Genomic DNA, 22,361 nt, shown 5'->3' on the forward strand with positions numbered 1-22,361 from the left:
TGTGTGTGGGTGGATGTTCGGATGTGTTTTTCTGTGTGTCCGTTAAGTTTTGGTTTATGTTTTTATACTGGACTTCAGATGAATATTAATTTATGATAATGTATAAGATAAAATATCTGAATAAGACATTACTTGATCAGGTTAACAGAATGCGCCGAATAATGGTTTTATATATACGAATGAAATGTTGTAGCACTTGTAACTAAGTTGTTTTACAGCATTGAAAACAATCTATACAGAAATTTATCATTATAGTTTTTTCGTCCTGAAAATGAAAAAATGTTATGTAAATGTAGATTTTATGCGCCATGTTTATGTTGCTCAAATATACTTGATGAAGTCAACTGTGCTCTAGCTTTTTTTGAAGAAAAAATTCGAGTTATTGTCGTAAGTTAATAGTCTATGTGTGCATCTGCGACTGTCAAGTTTTCCGTGCGAATCTTTTTCTCTATTTCCCCAGTCTCACTATCATAGCGCCGCAGACTCAAACCGGCGCTCAAGTGGTAATTCCCAGGTGAATGCAGGCAAAGTTCTGGTTAAGCTATAGTATATCGGCAAATCAGTGCTCAGCCAGTCCATGAGTCCAGTCCACAAGTCCAGTCCATGATTCCAGTCCAGTCCATGAGTCCAGTCCAGTCCATGAGTCCAGTCCAGGTTTTCTAGACTGCCCTTCTGATCCTTCAGTAAGCCCATCAAGCCAATTAATTATCACAACTTCTGCCACTATCAGCATTTGGGTTTGTTTCACTGCATTAAACTTATAAACGGTACAATCAAACTTCAATATGAGTCACGTTCTGGACAAACCAGGCTCATTGCAAGTGGATAAAGTGTCGTCCCAGATTAGCTTATGAGGTCGGCACGGTTTAATCTCATGAAAACACTTTCCGCTTTTATGGAATTTATAAAGGAAGTCTCTTCTAATTGAAAATCAAGTCTTAAGGCTGAAAGTGTCATTCCTGATTAGCCTGTGGGGACTGCACAGGCTCATCTGGGACAGACCGTTACCCACATAAAGCTTTATCTTCCAAGAACGGTGGTCATGCAATCAGCATTTGAATGTTCAGCTATTGATTTTCATCATCTGATATTCATTCCATTACAGGCATCAAACACACTTTATTACATTCAATTATCTGATGCACTTGACAGTTTACTTTGTTCAATATAATATTGTACAAGAACTGCATTTAAAGTTGTAGCTCTCAGTCATTTCATAAGAAAACACATTCTAGGAGTCCATATTTGTTAATTTAGTCACATGATATAGCAATCACAGTTTTATTCTTTAATTACTTTAATCTAATGCTTTAAATCATTGGATATTCAGTCTTCCACCAACAAGAATGTATAATTTACATGAGTGCTTCAACCATTTTGTATAATAACATTGTTCCATTTATGGTTTCTATGTCATCAACAACGTTCTGGCATTTCAATCACATGACAGTCAATCTTGGAGCAAACCTCTATAAATGTTATTTCTGCCAATCACATGACATTAGACTCATCCACTGACTCACACAGCTCCCCATAACAGTTACTCATGGATACTTCAATATATATAGATACAATCAATACCATGTGAGATCCAATCCAGCAATAGAATTGAATAGCACCATCATGATCTTCATGTAAAAACAATATGATTGTGTGACTCTTAAGCTTTTCAATAAAGATGAAATGAAGCTGATACCTGTTATGGTTTAATTTTTTGGTTTAAATTTAGCCCTATAGAAATATATGAATATTTCTAAACCTCAACAAACATCATTTGCATAATAAACTCGTTTTTAATTATAGTACAAGCCTTGCCATATTTTGGTCATTACCGGTAATAACAAGAGATGTGTTTGTCAGAAACACAAGGCCCCCTATTGCGCCGCTTTGAAGACAAAAATTGACCTTTGACCTTGAACGATGACCTTGACCTTTATCCACTCAAAATGTGCAGCTCTATGAGATACACATGCATGCCAAATATCAAGTTGCTATCTTCAATATTCAAAAAGTTATGACCAAACTTTAACGAAGGTTAAAGTTTTAGGAATTAAAAATACAATGATATTTGACCTTTGACCTTGAAGTATGACCTTGACTTTTCACCACTCAAAATGTGCAGCTCCATGAGATACACATGCATGCCAAATATGAAGTTGCTATCTTCAATATTGCAAAAGTTAAAAAACTTTAACCAAGGTTAAAGTTTAGGGACACACACATACAATGACTGACAGACAGACAGACAGACAGACAGACAGACAGACAGACAGACAGACAGACAGACAGACAGACAGACAGACAGACAGACAGACAGACAGACAGACAGACAGACAGACAGACAGATCTTTCGATCCGGGGGCATAAAAAGTGGAAGAATGAATAATTTAAACTAGATACACAATTCAATCATTTTTTTGCCGATTTTAAACAGTTAAAGGTTTATTATTACTTAAAAATTAAATACTTCTTTTTTGTTCTATAAACATCTCTTCCATCAAAAGTCAGAAGGTGCTGTAAGCTGTCTCAGCAAATATACTGAAGACCTACTGGTTTGGTAGCGACAACACAAGCTGGTTAATGGCCTTTTATCTAATAAGCCACATTCTTGGTACAGTGATCATTCTTGGTAAACTGTGCTTAACGCATCTGCCCAAAATAATCTGTGCAATCTGCACAGTCTAATACAGGCCTTTTCTTATACTTTCCCCCTTTTATGGATTTTTTTGTTTGAAGGTAGTCTCTTCTAAACCAAAACCAGTCCAGGCAGAATGTCATCCTTGATAAGCCTGTCCAGACTGCAAGGCTAATCTAAGATGACAATTAACGCTCAGACTTTTAGCCAATTTTTCCAAGACCCAGGCTAAAAAAATTGTGAAAAAAACTCACACATCATGCACTTGTCAATCTCATAGATAATTAAATCCAATACATAATGATAACAGATAAATTCAGAAATTATCAATAATTTGCCTGCTGGTGTTCGTTAAAAGTCTCATGGTTACTGTACTATTTCTGTAAACAAGTAATTCTTCTGCACAAATCAATACCAGACTGACATTTACTACCTCCTTGGAGGAAAATGACAGACACTGGAAATTTATAGTTGTTGTAAATTTTCCATAGGTGTTACTTTACTATTAATAATAAATGACTTGCTTGATGCATTAGCATTCCAATACAGTGCCTAATGAGGGCTAAACACCTTATAATTCAGGACTTTTATCATACAACCATTACATTTATTATTCAAGCAAAACAACAATGTTATTTCTTTATGTCCAGCCAACTTTCATTCACTTGACTGGTATTACAATTTGATTATGTCAGTGCATTATCTTTTTATTAGACCTACCAAAAAATTCACCAATAACAAGTTCAATCTGTAAAAATTAAGAGATTGTCAATATTGTCCCCAACCGGTGAAACTCCACCATTGTAAGATTTTTTAAAAATTTGTTGCCATAGCAATCAGAATTCTTGATGAAGGAACAAAATGAAATGATGTGCATTATCTCCATATTGCCATCTATCCATGTTTCAAGTTTCATGAAAAAATATGAAGAACTTTTAAAGTTATCGCAGGATCCAGAAAAGTGTGACAGATGGACTGACTGACAGACTGACAGACAGACTGACTGACTGACTGACAGACAGAGTGCAAACCATAAGTCCCCTCTGGTTTCACCGGTAGGGGACAATAATCTTAAAATGTTTCCCCATTTACAATTTATTATGCTCATAATATATAATACTACTACTATTACTACTACTAATACTACTACTGCTACTACTACAATTACTACTATTACTACTACTGCTAGTATTACTACTGTTACTAATACTACTACATCTACTAAAGATTTACTATTGCTATTACTACGACTACTACAACTGCAACTGCTGCTACTGCCACTACTACAACATCTACTACTACTACTGCTACTGCTGCTGCTGCTGCTCCTACTACTACTACTACTACTACTACTACTACTACTACGACTACTACTACTACTACTACTACGACTACTACTACTACTACTACTACTACTACTACTACTACTACTACTAGTATTTCTACAACTAATGCTACCACTACTGCTACTGCTTCTTCTAAAACAACTACTACTACTACTTCTATTACTACTTATACTTGTTCTACAAGTGCTTCTTCTACAACAATTAAAACAACCACTACTACTACGACTAAAATTACAACGACTTCTACTACTACTACAACTACTTCAACAACAACAACCACTTCTACTACTACTGCTGCTACTACAACTACTAATACAACTTCTACTTCAACTACTACAACTAGTTCTACTACTACTTCTATACTACCAGTACTGCCAATGCTTCTTCTACAACTACTACTACTATAACTACTACTTCAACAACATTTTGAACTAGTACAGTCTACTCTCGATATCTTGAATTCGGCAGGAACAAGAAAAAATATCAAGAAAACGATAAAAATGAGACAAAAAGTTACCTTGTTTTTAACATTTATATACCTGCTAAGTGGTCTAACTAAAGCCGTCAACGTGTGGCATGATACTCTCTAATACCCTATCTATTACCTGATATATACACGTTTTTACGAGGCACGATTAACTTTACTATTTAAATGCTTAAAATGATGTTTTAAGGGTTACAGAATTGCATGAACGCATGCGGTTATCATTTTCTAAACTGTCGAATAAACATCCGTTAATGTTGCTATTTAAAGTTATGATGCAATTGACGTCCAATCAAGACGAGGTTTTCCATATGAAATGCGTAAATCATGTTCCGAAATACTGAACTGTACATGTACATTTTGTAGTTCTGCAACTTTGTAACGGGTTATATACACAAAAATATAACTCAATGCATTTTGAAATGTTAATTGCTGTTAAAGTGACAGTTAAAGTGACAGGCCTTACTCAAGTATTAATGGCAAACAACATTACATAGGTGTGATCATTGATGCAATTAACGGATCAATTGTCTAACGCACAGAATCGGGAGCAGCCGGGCGAAGCGGGATAGTGAAGTAACTATCAAAGAAAAAATTTCTCAACTTTGCCGACACTGGGACAGTTATTTGCATTTCGAGATAAACCACTGTAAATACATGTAAAATCGGGACTCGGAACAAATTTTTATATCGAGATATCGAATAATTCGACATAACAAAAATCGAAAAATGCGATGCTTATTAATATAGATAAAGAAGGAAAACAGTTGGGACATTGACCTTACTTGGACATATCAAGAAAATCGAGATATCCGATGTCGAGATAACGAGAGTAGACTGAACTTCTTATTTTAACTATTAAATCTCTGTATAAAACTACCCATGGTATTGCTTAATTTATCCATGGTATTAAATTCTTTAAAAAAAAACATACGACACTAGTGCCATACCTTACTAACATGTTCCTCTCAAGGATGGTCTAAACATGGAGGTAATGCACACAAGATTTATGTAAATTAAACAATAACACGAGTTTCTCTACCTTTCTAACATGTCGCCCTCTAGGACGGTCTGTACAGGGAGGTAACCCAGGCGAGGTTTACGGAAATGGCTCTTCGTCTTGAATTTGTTTTTCATGACTTTAGTGAAGTCACGAATATCTTCACCTGATGAGGTCTAAAGGAAAGCAAAAAAGCATCACAAACTTGTCTTTTTTGCAATCAAACAAATACAATATAAATATGAACAAGCAAATTCGTTAAATTGATACCCCCCGCCAAATAATTGTTGTTTACGGATGGGTGCAAATCCCTTCATACATGGTATAATCCTAAAAAATTTAAGTGTAGGGTAAGTGTTTTATGTATTCTCCTAATTGATATCTATACCCTCATGTTGTTTCATATTGAAATCTTGTAGCATATCTGAGATATTGCCCTGAAAAGTTACACAATACAAAGACAACAAAGGGCAATAACTCATATTTTAGAAAAAGTATGGTTATGGTTCTTGTGCATGGCACTTCTCCTTATTAATATCAATACACTTATGAAGTTTCATGTTGAAGTCTTGTATGGTATCTGAGATATAGCCCTGAATAGTAACATCATACAACAAGAGATGTGTTTGTCAGAAACACAATGCCCCCTAATGCGCTGCTTTGAAGCCATATATGTGACCTTTGATCTTGAAGGATGACCTAGACCTCTCACAACTCAAAATGTGCAGCTCCATGAGATACACATGAATGCCAAATATTAAGTTGCTATCTTCAATATTAAAAAAGTTATGACCAAGGTTAAAGTTTTTGGACAGACACACACATACAATGACAGACAGGCCAAAAACAATATACCCCCCATTATTCGATCCGGGGGCATACAAAATGAAAGGGCAATAACTTTTATTTTAGAAAGTGCAGGGTTATGGTTCATGTACATGGCACTTCTCCTCATTAATATCTATACACCCATGAAGTTTCATGTTTAAATCTGATATAGTTTCTGAGATATAGACAACGCGGATTCTCATGCCCTCCGCCTTTGGCGGGGATACAAATTTGCTATCATCTGTATTCTTATTCATGCTTTGAATAGTTTTGAATATCACACCACTAATAAGTCCCATATGCCTCAATCTTGCTAATCAATCTCCATGAAAAAACTAGGTTATTAATTAATACTCAGAATTTCATGATGACATTAGCATTAAAAAAGGTATGTCTAAATTTACAGAAAACTGGGCTTTAAGCATAGAAGTGATCGTTGTTCAAGATTAGCCTGTGCAGTCCAGACAATCCATCCAGGGACGACACTTTTTTTAACTGGATTTTCATTGAAGTTAGTATTAATCTTTTCAACAAAAATTCCATAAAAGCAGAAAGTTTTTCCCCTGATAAGCCTGTGCAGACTTCACAGGCTAATCTGGGAAACACTTTACGCATATACATTAAGCCCAGTTTTCCCATAACAAGGCCCAAGTGTTAAAAAAATGTTGCAGAGTACAAGTAGATGTTCACTAATAGAGCTCTATGTACGTACAGTGGTGCAGTATTCCTGTATAGGATGAGTCAGTTTGTGGTGTTTGGCTTTACGGCCGGAGAAGAAGCAGTTCTGACAGATGTCAAAGCTGAAGCACCGAAGACATCGGTACCTGTGGAAGAGAAACATTTTAGTTGTATAATAATAATGTAAGTACCAGGGACTCAGGTTCCTATGAAATCGTGGAACATACTTGAAGCTTTGAAGAGAAACATACCTGTTGAATAGACACAATACACATAATTCACAAAAATATACAAAACATTTTTTAAATTAAATTTAATTTTCTGTTTTGTAATTATTTTGGGACAATATGGCATCCAGAGATTTTAAATGTATTTAAGAAATTTGATAAAGGACCATCTCTAGAAAATTGCAGCCAATTGTTATGAGGGCTTATAGTTCTCTGATAACAACGAAGCATGACCAACAGCAATGACAGGCATAACTCACTTTTGAGTACTGCTTGTTCAGTTGAGGTTAAAACCAGTTATACCACCCACTGTGTCAAATGACTCTTTAATACAAATGAGCCTCATGTTAGGAGAACAGGGCTTAACAAGAGCATCGCATAACCGGAACCACACTCGGCTGCGAAAGCTTGTCAGAATTTTTTTTTTTTTAGAGGTCACAGTGACCTTGACCTTTGACCTAGTGACCCAAAATGGGTGTGGCGTGTAGAACTCATCAAGGTACATCTACATATGAAGTTCAAAGTTGTAGGTAAAAGCACTTTGATTTTAGAGCCAATGTAAAGGTTTTAGCACGACGCCGGCGGATGTCGGAAGATGAGCAGGCTATTACAATACCTCGGGTTTTCTCCGAAAACAGCCTCGCTAATAAAATTGCTGTCCAAGATTCAGACTGCAGACTCGGCACAGGTAAAGCAAGAACTTCATTTTTCGCCTAAACTTGATTTTCACTAAGAAGAAACTTCTTTTAAACAAACAAGAGCTGTGTTTGTGAAACACAATGCCCCCTACTGCGCCGCTTTGAAGCAATATATTTGACCTTTGACCTTTAAGGATGACCTTGACCTTTCACCACTCAAAATGTGCAGCTCCATGAGATACACATGCATGCCAAATATCAAGTTGCTATCTTCAATATTGCAAAAGTTATGACCAAGGTTAAAGTTTTGGGACAGACACACACAGTGACAGACAGGCCAAAAGCAATATTCCCCCAGATCATTCGATCCAGGAGCATAGAAATACAATAAAAGCGGATAATGTTGTCCCTGATTGGCCTGTGCAAACTGCATAGGCTTATCTGGGAGGACACTTTATGCTCATGCATTTAGTCCCATTTTCCCAGAGCGAGGATCAAATTAATTATAGAGTAAATACCTTAGTCCGATGATTGGGAAGGTTTTGCAGATATTGCACTTGGCCTGGTGTTTGGCGTTCTCTGCGGCCGCCAGCCTGTGCATAACAGGGACCCAGACCAGGGACTGGGGCTCCTGGCGCAGCCACTCCAGGAAATGCTTCAGCTCTATCTCGGGCTTTCCAGCCGCCTGCAAAATTATGGAAATAAAGAAATGGGCATGAGACTGGCAATGGATCAACAAACAATTTTCCAAATTGTACTTGTCATTTTTCCATTGTAACCCAAATCTCTGTGTTCAAAAGGAAGAAAATGTGTTGGCCACAGTATCCATGGTAACCAATATACATGTGTTCACAGTAATAAAGGTTACATTAATCTTTATTTGTTCTCAGTAACCATGGTTGTCTTAAACCATATATCCTCACAGTTCCCAAGGTAAGCAAATTCTGTGCTCACAGTTACCATGATAACCAAAATTTATGTGTTCACAGTTACATGGGTGAAAGTTGAAAATTCCCAAAATACTGAAAATAAAATCTGGGGGCCTGGGGGCCGGTTTCTGGCCAGGGGTCAAAGGGGCCTCCGGCCCCCGGAAGCTCCTGCATTTTAGCTTATTTGAAACAAAAAAATCACTTCTCCTGAGCTTAAAGACACCTGTATTTTTAAGTGATTAAAAACAGAACAAGAGCTGTCAGAGGACAGCACGCTCAACTATTCGAGTGCTTGACAGTATAACGTAAGCCATCATGGGGAAATTGTTCATATTCAATAATTTATTAGACGATCTTTTTTTTTTGGAGGGGGGGGTAGGGGGGTTGAGAGGGGGGTATAATGTGGGGTGTGGTCAATTATTAGACGATCTTTAAAAAAAATTAAAAAAATTAAGGGGGGGGGGGTAGGGGGGGGGGGGGGGGGTGAGAGGGGGGTATAATGTGGGGTGTGATCATTTATAAGATGATCTTTCAAAAATAAAAAGAAAGGAAAAAAAAATTGGGGGGAGGGGGGGGGGGGGGGGGGCAGAGATTCTGGGTTGGGGCATGGAGTTTTGTTTTGGTGGAATCCATTGTGGTATTCAGGTAACTGTTGTTTTGTCAAAGTATTAATAAAATCTGATAATAAATAAAGAAGTTATGGCAATTTAAGCAAAATGTTCAATTATCTAAGTATAAAAGGGGCCATAATTCTGTCAAAATGCTTGATACAGTTGTCTGCTCTTGTTTATAGGTTGGGGTCATGATGGTAAACAAGTATGCAAAATATGAAAGCAATATGTCAAAGGACACAGGAAATATTTCGGGTAGTACGCAAACTTTAACATAGATTTATCAATAATATGCATAAAGGGGCAATAATTCTTTCAAAATGCTGTATACAGTTGTCTGCTCTTGTTTGTAGGTTGAGGTCATGATGGTAAACAAGTATGCAAAATATGAAAGCAATATGTCAAGGGACACAGGAAATATTTGGGGTAGTACGCAAACTTTAACATAGATTTATCAATAATATGCATATTCTAAGTATAAAAGGGGCCATAATTCTGTCAAAATGCTTGATACAGTTGTCTGCTCTTGTTTATAGGTTGGGGTCATGATGGTAAACAAGTATGCAAAATATGAAAGCAATATGTCAAGGGACATTGAAAATATTTGGGGTAGTACGAAAACTTTAACATTTGCACGCAAACGGACATGGGAACAGCAACGCCGACGCCGGGGTGAGTAGTATAGCTCCACTATATATATTTCATATATAATAGTCGAGCTAAAAAACAGTTAGTTTGCAGGCTAGAAAATATCACAATCTGTTTCTTTAAAATTTAATGTAGATAAAACATGATAGGTAAAATCTTAAGATACTTTCTAAACTATATACAAATATTTACAGTATAATATAGGTCAATGAACATGTTATAGCAACACATTTTCTGTCTTGTATTTTTAAGTAATTTGTTTGTATATCTTATCTTGTAATTTTCTAATGATTTGATTTTCACGTCCCGTAATTTTTCACATGCGTAACGTCCTCGGCGTGAGACTTTGCCTTTTTCCCATTTGATTGGTACTTGATCGTTTTGAAACAGATATCACAATATGCGCTACCCGGAGTGTTTTTAAAAAAAAACAATCTCCCCATTTCTCTCCACGAGAGTCTCTTTCATGGAGCCATTCTCATCGCCACTTGTTTTTCACACAACTTTCAAGTTCTTTTGTGTTGTACCCCAGATGCAAATACATGATTTGATCGTGTTTTTTGTTTGTTTCGGAAGTAAAGTTATTTTGAAATGTCTGTCTTATTTTTTTTAGAGATAAGACAGTTTCGTAACGTCCATTTCCATTAGTTGACCAATTTACATAAACCAATCAGAACGCTTTTTTGGAAACCAAGTCAGATTCCCGATTTACTTAGAGTTATTCCGTGCGGTAAACCATTTCATAGACAAAGGAATCATAAATTATCGGCAGATTTCACCAGAATATTCTAATGAGGTGACGTCATGCTGCCTTCTGGTCTTTTGGCTCGAATCCGTACCCGATTCCTTTTGCGGGAGACATGCTATTTTGGCTCGTAGCCGTTACTGTTTTGATGTTGAACTTCAGGTCCGATCAAAATCAAAGGCAGGGATTACCCCCAAATATCTCCTCGGATTCATACAATCTGGAAAAACGACCTAACTGAAGATCGAATTTACGGAGATCCGTAATATTACGGAAAACTTTCACCCATGCAGTAATCATGGCAACCTAAATTTTTGTAATCATAGTTACCATAGAAACTAAAATCTCTGTTTTGTGTACCATAAAAAACTCAATAATGGTGTTCACTCAAACCATGGCAACCCATCCATTGTTAGCAACAATTGTACCTTCTCAAAGCAGCTGCGCACGCTGGGTTCAACGTTGCTGCCACCGAAAGCAGCCACCTCGCCTAGTTGCCGTGGTAACTGCATGCAGTCATGAAGCAGAAGACCAAGCTTGCGCTGGTCTGTGAGACCATTCTTGTCTGCGATCAGGCGGAACAGGACTAAAAAAAGTTTATGAAAACTTATAAATTATGTTGCAATTTACTTAAACTGTGATTTATTTATATTAACATCATATTTCTGCATCTTTTATTTATGTATCTATTCATGAGCAAGACATTTTTTTCTTTTTTTAAACATAATTTAATTTCATGGGCAATTAGATGTGCAATTCCTAAATAAACATATTATTGCATATTTTATACACATATTGTTAACATACTATGACAACATAATTATTATCAACACATATTAACTTCTTAGGTAAAGTTTTCTTGAATATATTAATCTTAACTTAATTAGAAATATTGAACAAACAATAGCGTAAAGGAGTTTGTTCTTATTGGAACAAAACAATATGGCAATAGCCTTGTTTAAAATGCCTACAATTACAAAACTCTCAGTTTTGTGAAATAAGATTGACTATTTTGTATTCCCTAATATAAACTTTCAGTCTTACATTTATACTTATCGTCCACATGTCCATTGCACATCAAAATAATGCCCACTTTGAATGACAGCACTCTAATCTTCCCACTTCGAGTGCTGTAAACACAACAATACCTTCAATACATGTTCAAATGTGAGCAAGTTAAAATAAAATATTGTTTTCAATAGCAAATTTGTGTATCTGTTTAGTTTTTAGTTCCAGAAAATACTGTTAAAATACTCCATCATTGTTAATCTCAAATAGACTTTGACTGCATAGCTTTGGCTATTCAATTACCAGACACAAATTTCCTCGAACTTAGTCTTTTTAACTCCAGCAGTAATACACCACAACTTTCTGTCTACACAAATAAATACATACAATGTCCTTAACCTAAAAAAAAAATATAACAAGAGATGTGTTTGTCAGAAACACAATGCCCCCTATTGCGCCGCTTTGAAGCCATAAATTTGACCTTTGACCTTGAAGGATGACCTTGACCTTTCACCACTCAAAACATGCAGCTCCATGAGATACACATGCATGCCAAATATCAAGTTGCTATCTTCAATATTAACAAGGGCTGTTTGTAAAACATGCATGCCCCCCATATGGGCTGTCCGTTGTAGTGGCAGCCATTGTGTGAATACGATTTTTGTCACTGTGACCTTGACCTTTGACCTAGTGACCTGAAAATCAATAGGGGTCATCTGCGGGTCACGATCAATGTACGTATGAAGTGTCATGATCCTAGGCAAAAGCGTTCTTGAGTTATCATCCGAAAATCATTTTACTATTTCGGGTCACCGTGACCTTGACCTTTGACCTTGTGACCTCAAAATTAATAGGGGTAATCTGCAAGTCATGATCAATCTACCCATGAAGTTTCATGATCCTAGGCGTATGCGTTCTTGAGTTATCATCCGGAAACCATTTTACTATTTCGGGTCACCGTGACCTTGACCTTTGACCTAGTGACCTCAAAATCAATAGGGGTCATCTGCAAGTCATGATCAATCTACCCATGAAGTTTCATGATCCTAAGCGTATGCGTTCTTGAGTTATCATTCAAAAACAATTTTACTATTTCTGGTCACCGTGACCTTGACCTTTGACCTAGTGACCTCAAAATCGATAGGGGTCATCTGCGAGTCATGATCAATGTACCTATGAAGTTTCATGATCCTAGGCCCAAGCGTTCTTGAGTTATCGTCTGACAACCACCTGGTGGAGGGACCGACCGACCGACAGACAGACCGACATGAGCAAAGCAATATACCCCCTCTTCTTCGAAGGGGGGCATAAAAAAGTTATGACCAAACTTTAACAAAGGTAAAAGTTTTAGGAAAGAAAAAAACAATGATATTTGACCTTTGACCTTGAAGGATGACCTTGACCTTTATTTTTCACCACTCAAAATGTGCAGCTCCATGAGATACACATGCATGCCAAATATGAAGTTGCTATCTTCAATATTGCAAAAGTTATAAAAGTTTAACCAAGGTTAAAGTTTTGTGACACACACATACAATGACTGACACAATGACAGACAGACAGGCCAAAAACAATATACCCCCGATCTTTCGATCCGGGGGCATACAAATTAAAAACAAGGGCTGTTTGTAAAACATGCATGCCCCCCCATATGGGCTTATGGGCTGTCAGTTGTAGTGGCAGCCATTGTGTGAATACGTTTTTTGTCACTGTGACCTTGACCTTTGACCTAATGTTAGATATCATCTGGAAACCATTGTACTCTTTCGAGTCACTGTGACCTTGACCTTTGACCTAGTGACCTGAAAATCAATAGGGGTCATCTGCCAGTCATGATCAATGTACCTATGAAGTTTCATGATCCTAGGTGTAAGCATTCTTGAGTTATCATCCGGAAACCATTTAATTATTTCGAGTCAATGTGACCTTGACCTTTGACCTTGTGACCTAACAAGAGCTGTCAGAGGACAGCGCGCTCGACTATACGAGTGCTTGACAGTATAACGTAAGCCATCATGGGGAAATTGTTCATATTCAATAATTTATTAGACGATCTTCCAAAAATAAAAGTAGGGGGGGGGTGGGGGTGAGAGGGGGATATAATGTGGGGTGGGGTAATTTATTAGATGTTTAATGGGGGGGTGGGGGAGGGTAGGGGGGTAGGGGGGAGTGAGGGGGGTATAATGTGGTAATTTATTAGATGTTTAAAAAATAAAAAATAAAAATTGGGGGGTGGGGGGATAGGGGGGGGGGGGGTAGGGGGGAGTGAGAGGGGGGTATAATGTGGGGTGTAGTAATTTATTAGATGTTTAAAAAAAAAAAAAATTGGGGGGGGGTAGGGGGGTGGGGGTGAGAGGGGGGTATAATGTGGGGTGTGGTAATTTATAAGATGTTTAAAAAAAAAACAATTGGGGGGGGAGGGGGGGGGTAGGGGGAGTGAGAGGAGGGGTATAATGTGGTGTCTGGTAATTTATTAGATGTTTAAAAAAAAAAATTGGGGGGGGGTGGGGGGGGTAGAGGGGGGTAGGGGGTGAGTTAGAGGTATAATGTGGGGTGAGGTAATTTATTAGATGATGTTTAAAAAAAAAAATTGGGGGGGGTGAGGTTGGGGGAAATATAGGTTGGGGTGATGTTGGTAAACAAGTATGCAAAATATAAAAGCAAAATGTCAAGGGACAATGAAAACAATAACAAATGATCTCACACTGACATGAACAAATATCCTCTATTTATTAAACATGAAATTTAAACTTATTGCTTTTGTTTCCCCTGTATTTAAGAAAGATATAATAGTGTATTACCTCCACTGTCCTGCTTATATTTATATTAATCAACAAAATTTAACATTAACACAATATTTAATATACAAAATATACAAAAAAATCTCATATTCTGATAATGCTTTTACTGATCCACTTTATTTTACTCAAATGATGATGTTTCATCTGATAATTATAGATTTAGGATTACAGACCAGTTGCTTCAGTTATTTTGTTCAGAGTTCGCCCTGTTGGCCGCGTATCCGTTCTTAAGTTATCAATGATCAATGTACATATGAAGTTTCATGTTCCTAGGCCCAAGCGTTCTTGAGTTATCATCCGGAAACCACCTGGTGGACGGACCAACAGACCGACATGTGCAAAGCAATATACCCCCTCTTCTTTGAAGGGGAGCATAAATATTGCAATCACATGTGTTAAACATTCAGCATACAGTTGAAATACTGTGAAATAAAAACATAACAAGCATTTGATAGACAGATGGACGGAAGGACAATGCCAATTCTATATCCCTTCAGCTTTGGGGGAGGATAACAAATCCTGATGAACAAGGACGACCAATGAAACTATGGTACTCACATGTCATAGACATTCAGCATCCAGTTGAGCACTAGATCCACACAGAGAGGCACATCGTTGTTGCTGCCGGACGACTCGTACATGGCCGACAGACAGTTGATGATCTCCACAACGTCCATCAGCTTGTCGTTATGGCCCCGTATGCCCTGCTCATCAAACTTTTCTGTGGCAACCTTCATGTCCACCAGATCCACTGGGAAACAAGAATCAAACTTTCATTTTTTTTATGTTTTTATTAATTTTTAAACAGTCATATCAAGCCAGATCCACTAGAAAACAGGAAATACAACAATCACTGTTAGAAATATATCTTTAAGCAAAGGCTGTGGGAAAATGGGGCTTAATGCATATGCGTTGAATTGACTGAAGACAGATTAATTTTAAGGCCTTAGTACCAAATAAACAGACTTTATTGGAACATAAATGGGGTAATTGTTGTTTGTACCTCTGTAGAACAGGAGATCCAGATAACAATTATTACAAAAGCACGAATTAATCCACAAAACAAGTACTTACAACAGAGTTTCTTCTGGACGAGCCTCAGTTTCATCGCGGTCCTGTATGCAGCGAAGCGAGCATTGTTGAGATCGTTGAGTGCGTCCATGAGATGGGTCATCTCTGGATGGTCCCAGTGAGTCGTCTTCTTGGTGTGACTGGAACATAATGTGCGATGAAATAAGCCTTGTGATAGGAAAACAGGGCATAATGCATGTGTGTAAAGTGTTGTCCCAGATGAGCCTGTATGGTATCAGGAACAACACTTTCTGTCTACACTGATTTTTCATTTAGAAGAGACCCCCTTTAGACGCACAATTCCATGTGCCTTATTAGTTTGTGTGGACTGAACAGTTGAAGTACATTCATTGAGAACAGTTTTCCATGAACAAGACTCTAATAAGCACTATTTATGTAGAGTATACTCATTGGTTATAATTCAGAAGTGATCGGAGAAATTAATATTTTCACATGAGGCCTAGCCACAACTACAATTATTTATTTTCTATTATCACATGTGAGTAAACATAAATCCTCTACAGAAACCAATCTTTTTTCATGATTCATGCTTTTCCACGGTTAAAAGAATTATCATTTGAAAAGGGGTAAACCTGATAATTTGGTAGGATTCATCATGTCATTAAGTCAAAATAATGACATGATTTCACAGTAAAATAATGAAAATTATGAAATATCTTCTATGTTATTTTTCACTGTATGAAATGGTGATTTAGCAGTTTTAAATCACTGATCTTTTACTATATAAACCACATGACACCATAAAATAAATCTACACTGTGTGTGTGACGAAATCTACCTGGGAGATTGAACTTTAAAATGTCAACAACAAAAACAGTATTAATACTTTACAGAGAGGTAATTATTTAAACTAATATTAGTACTAGCAATTTAATATTATTGAAGATGCATACTTGACATAGTAAGGCACTTTATTTCCAGCGACCGACCTCTCCCAGGGAAGTTCTACAGAGGCTGCAAAACACAACAAGCCTCAATATGTGAAAACAGGGTTTAATGCATGTGCGTGAAGTGTCATCCCAGAGTTACCTGTGCATGCTTTACAGGCTAATAAGGGTGACACTTTACTCCTAATCTAGATTTTCACTTAATACATGTTAAAGCAGAAAGGTTTGTCCTGGATTAGCCTGTGCGGACTTCACAGTCTATTCTAGGATGAGACTTTACGCACTTGCATTAAGCCCCATTATCTCACAGCGGGTCTCATAAACACAATGATTGGTAAACGTGTGAAAATGGTTGACTGTAGAGTTTGCCTACATAATTGCGTAAAGTGATCTTGATTTTTGTTAATATGTACAGACTGTAAACAATATGTACCAGTAGTAAATGACACATACGAAAAACAAAAGGGCATTAAGGCCTTCAAAAACTTACCTTAGACATGTTATTATGACCTAAACTGAAGAATGGCGAAAAACACAAGATGATGTGTATTGAAATGTACAAGTTCTAACCAAAAACCAGCAAAAATCATTACAGTAAATTTATATATTTTAAGGGCAATTAATATGCATACTGTCTTTGAACAAATAAGTGTATGCAAAAAGGATTTATTAATACTAGAAGACTGTTACATGTCAAATATCAAACCTCTGGGCCTTATGATTTCAAGAAAAAAAAATCAGTATATTCATATAAGGAAAACAAGTAACCCTCATGGGTGGGCCAATTAGACCTCATGAACAAGAGAATGAAATTCTTTCAAATGTTTTTTTAAATATATTTTTATTAATTATACATATATGCATGTATAAGTCAAATAATCTGCTGGAAAGTTTCACCTGAAATTCTTCATGCAAATACCAATAAATCTAAATTTCCATTTATTTTCATTAGGGGTGTTTCAAAAAATTGTGTGTTATTATGACACAATCTAAATATGAGCTAACCTTTCATCGCAACCACTTTCTTTGTCTCAATTGATTCACGATTTTAAAATAAATTTATTAGATCCATTGTCCACTTTAGCATCTATTTAATTTTTAAAAACATACATCTTATTTTACACCACTTCATATGTTTGGAATATAAGTCCATCTCTTGCACAAAAAATATAAACACAACATGTCCACATTTATCACAATGCACACAGTGGTTGTCAAAAGGTTGCAGTTAATTAAACACTGTGAGTACTTCAACACTAAGTGGAGTGTTTAATCATGAATATTATCTGTATGTAAACAATGCTATGAGTAAAGATGTGATCTTCCCCAATAACTGTTGTGATACCATGATTACAAGAATCTCATTTTATTCTGCTGTCTAAATGGTGTTCAAATATTTTTGTCAATAATCTTATGATATCACACAGTTTGGTTTGGACTTATACAAGGTGAATAAATAACAATTATAATAAAAACCAAATGCCATTTTAAACAAGAGCTGTTAGAGGACAGCGCGCTCGACTATTCGAGTGCTTGACAGTATAACGTAAGCCATCATGGGGAAATTGTTCATATTCAATAATTTATTAGACGATCTTTCAAAAATAAAAAAAGGAAAAAAAATATTTATTTTTTTGGGGAGGGGGTAGGGGGTGAGGGGGGGGGGGTGAGAGGGGGGTATAATGTTGGGTGTGGTAATTTATTAGATGATGTTTAAAAAAAAAATAGGGGGGGGTGGGGGGTAGGGGGGTGGGAGGGGAGTGAGAGGGGGGTATAATGTGGGGTGTGGTAATTTATAAGATGATGTTTAAAAAAAAAATTTTTTTTTTTTTTTGGGGGGGGGGGTGGAGGGGTGGGGGGTAGGGGGGGTGGGGGTGAGAGGGGGGTATAATGTGGGGTGGGATAATTTATTAGATGATGTTTAAAAAAAATTATTTTGGGGGGGGGGGAGGGTGAGGTTGGGGGGGGGGGTGGTGAAAGGGGTTCTGGTAAGGGCGTGGGGTATTGTTTGGGTGGAGTCCATTGTGGTATTCAGGTAAGTGTTGTTTTGTCAAAGTAATAATAAAATGTGATCATAAATAAAGAAGTTATGGCAATTTAAGCAAAATGTTCAATTATCTAAGTGTAAAAGGGGCCATAATTATGTCAAAATGCTTGATACAGTGGTCTGCTCTTGTTTATAGGTTGGGGGTCATGTTGGTAAACAAGTATGCAACATATAAAAGCAATATGTCAAAGGATATAGGAAATATTTGGGGTAGTACGCAAACTTTAACATAGATTTATCAATAATATGCATATTCTAAGTATAAAAGGGGCAATAATTATGACAAAATGCTTGATAGAGTTGTCTGCTCTTTTTTATAGGTTGGGGTGATGTTGGTAAACAAGTATGCAAAATATAAAAGCAATATGTCAAGGGACAATTAAAATAAATGGGGTAGTACGAAAACTTTAACATTTGCTGCATATTCTAAGTGGAAAAGGGGCCATAATTATGACAAAATGCTTGATAGAGTTGTCTGCTCTTGTTTATAGGTTGGGGTCATGTTGGTAAACAAGTATGCAAAATATGAAAGCAATATGTCAAGGGACAAAGAAAATATTTGGGGTAGTACGAAAACTTTAACATTTGCACGCAGACGCTTACGCTAACGCTAACGCCGACGCCGGGGTGAGTAGTATAGCTCGACTATATATATTTCATATATAATAGTCGAGCTAAAAATGTGTGAAAATCCCTCTATTCAAAAGTACATAACAATATAAACAAGACAATGGCCAAGCAATACAAGTCCCCTACCTACGCAGGATCCACCATTTTCAGCAATATTTGTAGTTTAATTGTTTCCATATAGCAACCAGAATTCTTGACGTAGGAACAAAATGAAATGACGTGCATTATCTCCATATTGCCATCTATCCATGTTTCAAGTTTCATGAAAAAATATGAAGAACTTTTAAAGTTATCGCAGGATCCAGAAAACTGTGACAGACTGACAGACACACAGAGCGCAAACCATAGGTCTCTCTCCGGTTTCACCGGTAGGGGACTAATAAGCTTTGCCCTGGGTCAAACTGTGCTTAATGCATGTGTGTAAAGTGTTGTTCTAGATTAGCCTGTACAGTATTAAGACTAATCAGGGATGACACTTTTCGCTTTGATGGAATTGTTTGTTTAAAGGAAGTCACTTCTAAATGAAATCCAGTTAAGGCGGAAAGTGTTGTCCCAAATCAGCCTGTGTGAAATGCGTAGGCTTGTCTGGGACAACAATTTACGCATATTTATTAAGCGCGATGCTCAAATAGTTTATTAAATATAATCTCACAATGAACGACATAGTTATGGCCCGGACAAACTCATTTATGGCCATTTTTTACCTTTGAACTCAAAATGTGAGCTTGACCTTGGAGATATCAACGTAATTCTTACGCGCTACACACCGTCCAATGATGGTGAACAAATGTGCCATATGATTTTAAAAGCTCACAATGAACGACAAAGCTATGGCCCTGACAAGCATTTTACCTTTGAACTCCAAGTGTGACCTTGACCTTAGAGATATCGACATAATTCTTTCGCTCGACACACCGTCCCATGATGGTGAACAAATGTACCGAGTCAATTTAAAATCTAACGATAAATGACATATTTATGGTATGGACAAACTTTCCGTTTCAAACGCATTAAGTGACCCCGTGACCTAGTTTTTGACCCAGCATGACCCATATTCAAACTTGACCTAGACCTCATCTAGATACAACTTCTGACCAAATTTGGTGAAGATCGGATGAAATTTTCGGGACAGACAGACAGACAGACTGACAAAGTGACTCCTATATAGCCCCAATTACTAATGGTAATGGGGGTATAACAAAGTTTTGAAAGCATTGCAACAAATACATGGGTGTCAATACCAGTGAAAACTTCTATCAAATAAAGATTGTGTATTACCTAAATATTGCCTTTCATCTATAATGTGTATTGTTTGATGATTAAAAAAGGAAATATAAGTTTTAAGAAGCTTAGCCTATAAATTATAGCTACAATAATATATTATATGGCCAATATATATGTGCCATTTATTCTATGTGCTGAAAAAGTCCTTTTCATGCTATGTTGACATGTCATATCATGTTAATAATTGAATTATCAGTTTTCAAATTTTTTAATGACAATCTGATCATAATGTTCAATTACCAAATAAAATGATTAAAATTTATGAAAGTTGTGATGGTTAATTAAACCAGATATCTTCTAAACACAAACCAGAGAGGAAATGCTGGGAGTTAGGTCCGAAAGTTCTCAAGGCATCGTGTAAATTCTTTAATCTGTCTTCCGCAGACAACTGAATTTCTTTCCATCTGTGAAAACACAACAAAGAATATGAGTCGCCTTCTGAGAAAACTGGGCATAATGCCTGTGAGTAAAGTGTCGTCCCAGATTAGCCTGTGCAGTCCGCACAGGCTAATCAGGGACAACACTTTCCACTTTAATAGTATTTTTCAATTCAAGGAAGTCCCTTTTTACCAAAAATCTAGTTTAAGCGGAAAGTGTCGTCCCTGATTAGCCTGTGCGGACTGCACAGGCTAATCTGGGACGGCACTTTATGCACATGCATTATGCCCAGTTTTCTAGACACATATGTTCATATTAGTGTTAATGGCTGATATTTCAATATATGTCAGTTAATTCATATCAAGACTATAAATGCTATGTCACTTTGCTTGTAATCTGCCTAGTACCATCATGTTATCCTTTATATTAATTGCTAAATTATTGTTAACATTCAGAATAAAAATTATAATTTTACCCTAAAATTCAAAAATAAGAATTATTTTGAAATAAAACTAACATTAACAATAAATCTTAAATTTGAAACATCCATAATGCTTTGTTTAAGATTGTGATGCATTTGTAAAGAAACATTAACTGAAAACTGTAAAAACTGTTTATACTCCTTGGCATCAAATGTTTTGCTCTTCAAAAAAAATGTTCTTGACACGTACAATAATGGTTTTCTGAGGAATTTGTATCGGTCATTTCCCTTTGTTTTTCTGTCAAATTTGTCAACCCACAAAATCAACAAAAATTAATGTCCCACGAGCCATAATGATTCTATATTAATAAGCAGACATACCTTGTTTTGTAGTCTTCTAGTTTGTGTACTATGACATGGGTGAGTATAACGTTGGCAGATTCAAAGTCATTCACATGGTCATTCACATTGTCCACCTGACCCTGTATGGGGGCCACTGCCTGCTGATATGTCTGCAATGAACCATGGCTTTTTATTATAAGAACATTGGTTGGCAATAATGCACTACAAAGTACATATATAATCATTATCTATGAAAGCCTTAGGATTTGGGCATGTGGTTTAGACCTTTACCACTTAGATACCTATTTTAACACATTTGTAATCCCTCAGAATGTTGAATTTTATTAAAGGCCTTTCTTACTAGATCTTAGTTTTAAAGGTTTCAGTTCCAACCCTTAGATACTGAGGAGCAGCAAACAGCATAAACATGAACAGACTGCGAGTTACTCCCAGGCTGTTCTGGATTTATGCTGTTTGCACATAGCCATTTTCACTTTTCTTCTGAGTAGGAAAGAGTTAAGTATATAACCATGAAGACTGGGGCAATAATTTTGCTTACATTCATCTGCTCATTAAGGTCTTTCAACTGTAAAAGTATTAGCGAGATTCAAGAAGGAGTTACAGGAGTTAAACACAATTTTGGGACTATTATTTCTTTTATACCTTATGATAAAATATGACATTTCTGCAGTGAAATAACAG

The 22,361-nt window shown here is 36.6% G+C and overlaps 1 protein-coding gene across 2 annotated transcripts in view; it reads right to left on the bottom strand.

Moving 5' to 3' along the window:
- Positions 1 to 22,361, bottom strand: part of LOC127850937 (dystrophin-like) — a 241,431-nt gene that overhangs the window by 15,180 nt on the left and 203,890 nt on the right. For both annotated transcript variants that reach the window (XM_052384339.1, XM_052384338.1), the window contains 10 exons: positions 21,699 to 21,829; positions 20,828 to 20,922; positions 16,564 to 16,624; positions 15,653 to 15,789; positions 15,137 to 15,329; positions 11,814 to 11,899; positions 11,198 to 11,355; positions 8,355 to 8,521; positions 7,006 to 7,117; positions 5,508 to 5,641 (listed from right to left, as the gene is read on the bottom strand). In XM_052384339.1, the coding sequence (XP_052240299.1) occupies positions 5,508 to 5,641; positions 7,006 to 7,117; positions 8,355 to 8,521; positions 11,198 to 11,355; positions 11,814 to 11,899; positions 15,137 to 15,329; positions 15,653 to 15,789; positions 16,564 to 16,624; positions 20,828 to 20,922; positions 21,699 to 21,829 (1,274 nt within the window). The remainder of the gene's footprint in view (positions 1 to 5,507; positions 5,642 to 7,005; positions 7,118 to 8,354; positions 8,522 to 11,197; positions 11,356 to 11,813; positions 11,900 to 15,136; positions 15,330 to 15,652; positions 15,790 to 16,563; positions 16,625 to 20,827; positions 20,923 to 21,698; positions 21,830 to 22,361) is intronic.

The sequence above is a fragment of the Dreissena polymorpha genome, chromosome 11 (genome assembly GCF_020536995.1).
Source record: "Dreissena polymorpha isolate Duluth1 chromosome 11, UMN_Dpol_1.0, whole genome shotgun sequence".
NCBI classification, from domain to species: domain Eukaryota; kingdom Metazoa; phylum Mollusca; class Bivalvia; order Myida; family Dreissenidae; genus Dreissena; species Dreissena polymorpha.